The sequence below is a fragment of the Rhynchophorus ferrugineus genome, unplaced genomic scaffold (assembly GCF_030347505.1).
Source record: "Rhynchophorus ferrugineus isolate W39M unplaced genomic scaffold, kcgeb_rfMv2 rfM8, whole genome shotgun sequence".
Lineage (NCBI taxonomy): Eukaryota > Metazoa > Arthropoda > Insecta > Coleoptera > Curculionidae > Rhynchophorus > Rhynchophorus ferrugineus.
Genome location: NW_027472587.1, coordinates 32301642 through 32312909, shown reverse-complemented (window position 1 = coordinate 32312909; position 11268 = coordinate 32301642). Strand labels below are relative to the sequence as shown.

The following is an 11268-nucleotide window of genomic DNA, read 5'->3' as shown; positions in this document are numbered from 1 at the left end:
CAAATTCTACTCACGTGACATTCACCCTTTGTAGAAGGACTTGTACCTCAGTAAAATTGGATAATTATGAGTTTCTGCAAGCAGACAACGTTAAATATCTTGGAATGCATTTTGATCGACGTTTGACATGGAAAAAACATATAGTAACAAAACACAAACAGCTTGGGCTTAAACTAAACCAGTTGTATTGGCTGATATAGCGTAAACCTAAATTATCATTAGATAATTAAGTTTTGCTGTATAAGTCAATACCTGTCCCCATTTGGATCTATGGTATTGAACTGTGGGGTCCTACTAGCAAGTCTAACATAGCTATCCTCCAGAGGTTCCAGAATAAAGTGTTGCGAGTCATTGTTGATGCCCCATATTACTTCTCCAACAAACTAATTCAGCTCGATATCCGCTTAGAACCCATAACGAGTGTGATTCGGAGTGTTAGTGCGAAGTACTTTAAAAGACTATTAGTGCATCCCAATGCACTCGTCAAACCGTTAAATGTGCGTGACGACAGAGTAGTGCGTCGGCTCAAACGCAAACTACCATACTAACTGATTAATAAACACATAGAGTGAGATTTACTAATTTCTAGAATAAGTTAGAATAATCTTTGGAATAAGTTAGAATGTAGTATAGAATAAGTTAGAATAGTGTCTAGAATAATTTTTACATTATAGGTTGTATAGCAGATCACTTTCTGAAGCGATCTTCTATATGTCATGATAGTAGGTATATTATATAACGGATATCATATAATAATACTTATTGCGCACGGAGAAATTGTTGAAATTCTAAGAGATTAATAATAAAAAAGATAATTCATAGCAGTTGAAACATTTGAAAAATTCGAGAATCGCAAAACAGTCAAATTAGTGGATAGTCACAAAACTAGCCAATGAAAATAGTAATTATTCTTTCAGTCAAAGACACGCGTCGATTATTTTTCTATTCGTGATAACAGACAGAGATGTACAAATTCCTTTCTGTATAATTTTGAGAGAGGAAAAGACGAAGATAATTGTTTGATTTCATGTGCTGTATAGATCAGTTCATTTTAAATAATCTTAAATTGGCAGGTGTCAGCGTGAAAGAAGGAATAGAAAAATGATCCCAAATATGTTTCATAGTGTTTTAATATTTGGAAAGCAATAATCACATAGTATCATAAAAGTAATTGGTATAATATCTCTTTTTCATTCCAAGGTGTGATTACGACTGTTTTTTTTCCTATGGAGATGTTCTTCTTGAGCTTTCTTTGAAAAAGAAAAAGAGATAGGTAATTGGTGGATTCTGTCACGTCCAAAAGAACTTTATTTATTTTGTTTCATTTGTTTCATTTTGAATCATGTAAAATTAAGCTGGCGTAGTAGTAAAGGCGGTATAACGGTTGTCCTACTGTTGCAATAGCAGCGGGTTCAAATCCTGCTGGGGCATGGTCGTAAATTTATGTTTGTGATTGCTTAATATTTGTGATTGTCCTAGGCAAGAGTGAATCCGACAAGGGAAATGATCCCAGTCGCGCCAGTAACAAGACTGGGTAAGACAGGATGTCTTCTGGGATGATTTCTAAAGTTGGTCACTCGCCAGTCGGTAGGCTTAATGACGAAGATCGTGGTTCGGAGTCCACGTTAAACTGTAGCTCCAGTCCGGATAATCCCCTAGTTGGTAAAAATAGACTTTAAAATATATAAAAAATGATGTTAAATTATTTGATATAATTAACTTGATTGTAAAGAGGAATGAAGTATTGATGAATGAAATATTTATATCGTGTTTTTTTAATCAATCTTGTATTTAACATTCAAATCAATCAACTATTTAACAATTAAAACTTTTTAAATTATCAGAGTCACAAAGCATTAAAATCTGATTTTGTTATTAAATACCAAGAATTATCGATCCAGAATTGAAGAATTTGAGCCAAGAAAATTATAATTTTTCCATTTTGTTGGTTAAATAATATGTTAAAAGGTTAATTAATCAGTTAATTAAAATAAAGGGCATTCATTGTAAAGAGTAAGCCAGACAAACAAATTAACCGATCTCGTAAAATCCATCTGTAAGAAATATTGATGGGATTTGGGTTCGACGTAATTAACAAAGTGAACAAGTCGATTTGTAATATATTTGGGCTTAATGAAGAAACTAATGAATCAATCAAAACTTTATAAAATTTATGATCTTTCCCACCGCCAAATGTCACGGGCGAGTTAAATACGTTTCGGCACCGAAGTTTGATTTATAACTTGTAAGAATTATTAACAGTTCCTTTTTAGAATTATTTATTACTCCCAAATATATAGCTCTGATGATATTTTATTCGAGCTTTAGATTTAGAATTGTACTAGATTGTCCTATAAGTATCATATAACAGGTCAATTGAAAAGTCCCAGGCCTACCATAATAAAACACATTCTTTTGGCAAAATTAGATTTTTTATTCAACATAATTCCCTTCAAGGGTGATATACTGATTATAGCGACCTTCAAAACAGGCCTCAGTTTCGGCGATGACCTATTCATTCGACGAAAATTTCTTCCCAGCGAGCATTCTTTTGAGACATTTTGACCTTAAAAATCTTGAGAACCATTAATATCTGGATATTTACAGTCGAACGTTTTTTAACGAGACAAGAAAGTTACAAGAAAGAGTCTTTCCTTTCCTAAAATGTCAGCAAATCAAGCTGCAGGAACGAGTGTTTAATCCAATCTCCTCCGCCTCCCCAATCAACCCAAAATAGGAATATTAAAGATAAAAGACGAGAGGGTTTCTGTTTATAGCGAATATTGAACAACGTTATAGAGGAGGGAAATTCTCGTCATTTGATGGTAAGTGTCATTTGATACAAGCATAATGTCTCCATCAAGCAGAATAGTCGAAACGTAGTGAACTCCTAAGAGGATTTTCATCAGCGATCATCTCGTTTAAAGACACACATATCCAAAGACGTCATACAAGTGAATGTAAAATGTTTGCCACCTGTATATCCGTTTATATAGTATTTGTTGTTAGTTAAGTTTATTTGTAAGTATATAGCTTTAATGTCACTGCCAATTTTCTTTATCCACTTGCTCGAATATTATTTATTTATTTTATTATTAGTAGATCGCATAATTTGATGAGAATATCTTTTAAATTAATTATTATAAACTATGATAAAGCAGTGATTAGAATGATATTCTAAATTTCCATCTAAAGTAAAAACGTTTTAAGGGAATTAGTACTATATCATTAAACGTTGCTTACTGCAGACAGCTTTAGCGAAGAATAATATATAATTTTTAATAGAAGGACATATTAGGTGCTTACATGTATTCTGACCACTTTTCCATCGGTTTTTACACATTTTAAACATATTTCTGTTTGGTACTTTAATAGTTATTATGCAGCTTCAAAAAATGGTGAGGTTCTACGTTGGACTGTATATTTATTTTATTTATGTTCACCGATTTCTCCGTCAAGTGTGGACCGATTTTTAAAATACTTTTTTCACTTCCGGGGTGGTCCCTTTAGAAGCACTTCAGGATCTGATTTTGGAATCCGGGGAAATCGAGGGAAGCCCTGAAATTTCAAAGGCACGTACAATGTTTTCACATGTTATCGCTGAACTGATGTGACTGAAGAGACAACTCCGTAACGGTTAGGAGTTAAAAGGATATTTCTTTAGGTATTATGGGAACATACAGCCAAATAATTGTATACTTTCAACTAATTTAGGTAAGTTGAGGAGTTTTTAGTAAGTATTTGTCTACTACAGGGGCAACGACATATTTAAACCACTAAAAAGTAAAAAATAATCAAACTTAGATATTTAATACAAAACTAAAGTTTTAAAATAAAATATGTACATAATAATCGTCGTAATAACTAAATAAAAATAAACAAAAACCTTATTTAATCTACATACTTAATCCATTTTTCTCTTTACGATATTATTTTAACTACTACCAACTGCTCAGTTGGAAGTCTAATAATAATATAATTTTGTGTCATATACACAAAATTAAATAAGGAACAAAACAAATATAATTTAATATAACTATAATAAGTTTGGTTTTTAATATTTGGGGAAAATATGTGTAGCAGATAAGTTAAATTAGGTTCTTGTTATTTCAACGACTATTATGTACATATTTTATTTTAAAACGTTTATTTTGTGTTAAAAATCTAAGTTTAATTATTTTTTACTTATTATTGGGTTTCCCGTTTAAGTGTTGAAGTCGGTTCAACATCGTCAGTTTGTTAAAAAAATATTTTATTTACACTACGTGAACAATGACATGCTGAAGCTTAATTCTATATTTCGATTTCCTTGATAGTACTCTTAATATAAATATGTTTAAGTTATAATAAACCTGGAGCAAATACAATTATGGTTGAAGACATGGCGCATTAAAGCCAATGAATCAAAATCCACGCATATAACGTTTACCCTGCGTAGAAGAACATGTCCACCAGTAAATATCAATCATCGTCAACTCCCCCAAGCAGAGCATGTTAAATATCTTGGTATGCATTTAGATCGACGCCTAACCTGGAAGAAGCACATACTCTCTAAACGGAAACAACTAGGACTAAAATTATATCAAATGTATTGGCTCATTGGGCGCAAATCCAAGTTATCATTAGATAACAAGGTATTGCTGTATGAGTCTATACTCAAGCCCATTTGGACATATGGAATTCAACTATGGGGTACCGCTAGCAAATCTAATATATCCATCATTCAACGGTTCCAAAATAAGGTGTTGCGTGCCATTGTTGATGCTCCGTACTATATTTCAAATAAAGTGATACAACGCGATATTCCTCTAGAACCTATAACGAGTGTAATCCAACGTGTTTGTGTGAAGTACTTCGAAAGAGTGTCAGTGCATCCCAATGTACTCGCTAACCAGCTAAATATGCGACGTGATAGTGAAGTGCGTAGACTAAAACGTTTAACACCATCTGATCTGATCACTGGACATATGTAGAGTTTAGAATAAGCATTAGAATAAGACTAATTAAGATAATATTTTATACAGAAGATTGCTTAATGAAGTGATTTTCTACATGTCATGTATATATAATATAAACAGAAGAAATACTTATTGCCAATAGGGCAGATTGTGGACTCACGAAGAGCAATAAAAAAAAGTTATAATAAGAGACATAATTTTAATTAATGAGACATTCCAAATTAATGTTTTATTCAAATTACGTCAAGAAAAATTTCAACCTGCCAGCTATCTTTATTTTTCCCAGATCCTTGTATATATTATATCGAATAATAACGAATAAATGGTACATGCTTGGTGGAGTCCTTTCATTTTCCTTCATTAACGCGTCAGTTGGTACAACGACATCGGCCTAGTACCGGCTTATTCTTCGACGTGATCTCGAAGGAACTGGTCCGTTGACTCCTAGTAACTTTGATCTCTCGAGGTTGCGTGTTTTCGAGCGAGCGAACCAGTACCCGTTGAAATGAGGCAAGGGTTAGCCCTCGAAATTTCTTGTGATCCTAAAAATCAACCGGTGACAAAACGATACAACCGGATATTACGAGATGATCGTCAACAGGCGAAGGTCCAGGATAATGGAGCAGAAAACAAAGGTAACGTTAGTTTAATTTTCCCACATATTTATTGTATATAGACATATTGTTTGATAAAAAGTTAGTTTACATATTTACAATAAATAAGGATAAATTAAATACTATATTTCATTATTAAATATTCAAGAACTATATGATTGTAATTTTAATGTTTTATAATTCATAGTTATTTTGTTTCTTTAATCTAATTCTTACAAAAATATTTTCTATCCAATAAGAAGTAATTACCTCTTAATTAATATTAGCAAGTGTTATTTCTTAAATAATATCCTGACTTATGAGCGAATACAAATAAATGTTAAGCAATGTTTTGATTTTAACACATATCGTAATTTATAAATATTCTACAACTATTTTTTAAAATTAAAAAGCACTTGGGACACATAACTAGTTATAAACTACAATTATCTATTAACTTTTTTTATATTGTTCCTAAATCCTAGATCTAAGTTTAATTAATATTTGATAGATGTATTCTCACTGAAATCTACACATGTAGACTTTAGTAGGATTTAATTATAATACATGGGCTGAAAAGTTCTGGGTATAAAAAAGAAACACGTTTTTTTTTGTTCAAAATTCGCTTTATTCATCAACGTAATCCTCTCCATCAAGAGCCACTCAATAAACCCAGCCCCGCTCTAATATTTCAATACCACTTTTGTTGAACGAATAATTTTTGGCCTCAAAATAGGCCTATCACCAGTTGCTGTCCACTTGGATGCTTCATGTTTTATCCATTCTCACATATCGACGCAAAAATCCGGTGTGTTACGTTTAAACATGGTCAAACACTGTTCTTGTTTCACTTGTTCTTGTGAGATGTTCATGCAATATAAAACCAACACGTTCTTTTGATATCTTTACTATATCAGCTTACTCACGTAACCTCACTTTTCGATCGTTCCAAACGATTTTGTGGATATTTTGATGTTTTCTGGTGTTCCAGTTCACCACTGCGTTCTGCATCATCGGTGTCTCTAAAAAGTCTTGCCAAGTTTGAAGGCAGCAAACTAATGTTTTATTATTGTTTCTGGAAATCCTTACCACACCTTTCAAGCCATTGCTTCGTTGAACGGTATTTTTTTTATCAAGAAAGAGTGTAACATTAAAACACTAAATTATTTTCGATTCATTGTTTTGAAAATAACAAAAGTAGTGTCACTCACACAATAACTCACAAACTTATGAGTAGAATATCATGAAACTTTAATAGCTCAACAGGTTAGTACTAACTGTGTGCTACTTGTGATTTCTTAGTTCATTTATTAATAACAGTAAAAAAAACTTCTTGAATAGTTTAGATATGATTGGTAGCTGTGATTTTTATAGATTTCATGTTTTTTCGTTGGGCGATTTACCTGTTTTTTTTAAAGTTCGTGGTTATTTTGCTCCTTCGGATGAACTTAAACCTAATTGTTTCAAAAAAATTCTCTGAAATAACAACTATTCTCTACTAATTAATATTAGTAAATGTTATTTCTTAATAATGTAAAATGAAATATTTATGTAAATAATATTCGGATTTGACTTTAATATATACCGTAATATCAGGTCGGTAGTAGAATATATCCTATTTCGTTTGCAAATATTTGTTTTAAAATCAATTTTAAAAGGAATCGAGTTTCATGAAAATGTAAATGGAAAATATATTTCTTGTGGATTTATAAAATATTACAATTTAGTTCAAATATTTTCAGTATGATTGTATATTAATGTTAATACAAAATAGATTTTAAGGAATTTATACAAGAGTTGATTTTTATATTCCAATATTTTAGGTCAAAATAATTATTTATAAACAAAAATACTTGCTTGTGTCAAAATTGTATTGTGATCAAATAAAGCTTGAAATTGTTTTAGTTAATAGTATGTTCGATGAAATAGATTGATATGAGGCTGGGGAAAAAGTAAGGATTGATAATTCCATATGTGGTCATTTTTACGCAATGAAGCCATAGCATAGAGCGTTTGAAAGTTAACAGTCCATAGAACATTCTAGATATTCGACAATTTTAAAGAAGAAAACCATTTTTGTTTTATTTTGTACACTTTTATTGCAAGTATCATCTTTTGAACGAGAAGTTCTAAAGCTATATGGACAAATTTTTTTTGAAAAAGGTGAATAAAACTGAAAATACTTTTATCCAAACCTATTACAAACGTAATTACGAACATATCTTATATATTAGAAACTTTGAGACTATCTTTAATGAATAAAAATAAATACTAAATGAATAAATGTATACTACATTTTCTTCAGTTCTGTTAATAAGTTGACATTCTTTTATGATAACATATTAATAAGCAACGAAAAATCAATAAACCTTTTAAAGAACAACAATCACATAATACATTACTTAATAAAACTTGATAAATATATTATATTTATACAAGTATAAATAAAATACCTTTGTTCTGTAAAATATAACAAACTGAAATTGTGGATATAAAATAAATAATAAACTATCTAACTCATGTTATTAGCTCTATGATATTATAATATAGAAGCATATGTATAATTAATTATATATTTATGAGTAAAAATAATTATTGCTGAAGTTTTACATTTGTAATTTATATTATCGGAGTAAATAAGAAAAAACTATGATAAAAAAAACAATAAAAAGTAAAAATCCCGGCTTTATTTATTATCCAAATGGGTAAGTATTATTTGAGTATTGTGAGTTGTTATATTCTTTACAAAGGTTTCATGGTACATCAGAAAATCACTTTAAGGTTATTGTTTTGAATCTTAGGTTATTTCAGAAATTGAATTCAACCGTTTTCTCGAAAATTAAAACAACATTTAGATGAGTTGTTGCAAGTTGTGCTTTGAACCATTTGCTTTGACTTAATTTATATAGAGTGGACTATTTTTTAATTTATTTTTGAAATATTTATTGTTTCTAAAAATCGAGAAATATTTTAAATGCAACTTCGATTTCTTTTGCGAGGTTTATTTTATTTTTGGAGACAATGGAAATATGGTTTGAAGGATTTGATGCTGTGTTCACATGAATACTTGACTGTATTGGAACGATTCTGTTATTGACTCTAATACCTTTTAAAATTAACATAAAAATAGCATTAGCGTAAACAAACTATGATGCGGAGACACGCTAAATGCTTTTTTGACGACAATTAATGCACTTAATCATACCGTTTACATTCATAAAGCCAGTTACCGCAGCTATATAACTAGAATTATTTTCCATAAATATAAATTGAATCAATAAATATAGTTGGCATATGCCAACATAAAAAATATTTATAGAAGTAATTGAAATCATAATTGATATCCGTTTACTAAGAATATTGCTCAAAGTTTTCGCACAATATGACGTCGATTATATTTTGTAAATATACGTGGACGTGGACGTTATCCCTTTTTGGACAGCTTATAGTTGTAAAATAATTTCTAGTATCGTTTGTACTTTTCGTCTGCCAGTTTGCCTTTGAATATCCTAAAATGGCACTATTTCAAACCAAATTTCTATAGTGTTCCTCCATAGAATGGTTTTCCAAGTTTCCAAGTCCGCCTTTGGTGGCTTTTCAAACCTTGAATGTTTATCAATTGCACTAGTTAATAGCTACGGGTCCTTTTACAGCTTCAGCTGCAATATTTTTATCCGAACTCCATTTAACTATACCAAGGTATGCTTCAAGTTGCTCCAGAACTACTGCCGATGCAAATATTTAAGACAATCAACAACTTATTTAGTTGCTAATTTTTTAACATTATAACGTTAAAATGTGAGAAGTCGTTTTTATTTCTTATTTCCGGAAAAGGGCACCAAATATCGCATCGTTAAAAGTGTTAAAACTTTGATAATAATTCAAGTTTATTCAGCTTTCTCGGTGATTGATTTCTTTATATCATATGATATTTTATTTATAACTTTCAGACTACGATATTTTATTAGATTTCGTTTTGTTAATGCTACTAAAAATATTATATACGCAAAATAACTTGATTGTAAACATTTTTTTAATTATTTATCAGAAATATTAAAAAAAAGCGATTTATTTTTTCACCAAAATATTTTCAAAATTTATACAATGTATTAAGTGAACAAATGTGGTTATTTTTAAATTAAAATATATATTTTTGTTGCCTCCTAATCGACCAAATGAAGTGTGGAATCGCTTTCGCTTAAAAAGTTCATTATTTTTTAATGTAAATGAACTGGGGTTAATAGTTCTATTTTGCAGATTTCACAAACCATTAATATATTTGTCAAATTTTTGTGTACCTCTATCTTCTACGAGTACACGCTTTCATTAAGCATTTAAAAATTTGCATATTGCATAAGCCGAAGAAAAAAGTACTTTCAGTTTTTTCCCGAATATTTAATTTTAAAGTTATACTGAATAAGACAGTAATGACGCATATGAAAAGTAAGAATTTACAGAACGTTATAGATATAAATGGAGAGTCAATGGTTTATGCAGTCAGAAGTCGTTGCTCTTTGATTATGTAGATTCCAGAACGTCATACACACTTAACGAGTAAACTCATTATTTTAGCATTTTTGACCATTAACGCCCATTTATTGAAATAAAAAGTATAAATCAGATATAGAACTGAGTTTTTATACTGTTTGGGATCTGTTTCACGCATTAGGGTTCAATAGTAATGGATCTCATACTTTCCTCTCAAAATCCTTGGTATCGCCTTTCAATTTTCGTTATCTTGGTATAGCCATTCTTCTTGCTCGTAGATTGGGTCGCCCAAATCTGCATTCTCAGATTGTATCCCAGCAAATAGACCAATAACCTGTAATGAATATGCAAATCAATTAATATTTCCATCCAAACCATTTTCCAATTTCTCCAAACTTTCTATCGATGCTCATTGTATTTGATCTTGGCCATAACTGTAGGCATTATGTTGTAGCATTCCTTAGTTCGTACTACATGAGTAATCGGAATGGATGGTTTTTTGTTTTGCACTCTGGAATAGAGCCACCTTCAAACTCTATTTAGGACTATCTATGAACAAGCATCGATCATGTGGTATTCAATTATTTCTAATTATGTCTAATGCAACGGCAGCTATTATAAGAGCACAGTGCTACCACCATACGCGAATCTTGACATACGGATTAAAGCTCTGAGTTTAAGGCATCAAATGACATTAAGAATAGTTCTTATCTGCATCTGGAGCTAAAAGTTGATCCAAATTTAGAAATTTGTATTGTAAACGATAAAAAGTTGATCATTCATAACAATAATGTGCAAAACATACTGTGGTCCAAGCCTGAACAAGCTTCAGAAATGGTTCAAAAGAGATTGTTCATTATGAGCTGTTAGAATATCCCTAAACCATTAATTAGACTCTCTATAGTCAACAAATAATAAAACTGAAGCAGATAATTTATTCTTCCCCATATATCCATCCATCTTACCATTATGTTATTATGGTTAAGTATTATAGAGGATACAAAACAATTAGAAAAAGTTTATAAACATAAATAAAAGTTTGTTAATTTCCATACTAATCTGCAACCTGGGTTTGATTGAACATTGAATTTTATTTATCGATGTATGACAGCTCCATATATAAATGGCCTTTTCGATACATTTTTTCAGAAGCACTCAGAATCACAATTTAGAGTAAGAAATAAAGCTGTAAATTTCCTATTTCTGCTAATTACCATAATTTTTTATCT

General features: G+C 30.5%; 1 protein-coding gene across 1 annotated transcript in view; it reads left to right on the top strand.

The window, feature by feature from the left end:
- Positions 1 to 5325: 5325 nt before the first annotated feature.
- Positions 5326 to 11268, top strand: part of LOC143200990 (uncharacterized) — a 39225-nt gene continuing 33282 nt past the window's right edge. Inside the window, exon 1 of the mRNA XM_076411814.1 lies at positions 5326 to 5593. Coding sequence (XP_076267929.1) covers positions 5464 to 5593 — 130 coding nt within the window. The 5' untranslated portion in view covers positions 5326 to 5463. The remainder of the gene's footprint in view (positions 5594 to 11268) is intronic.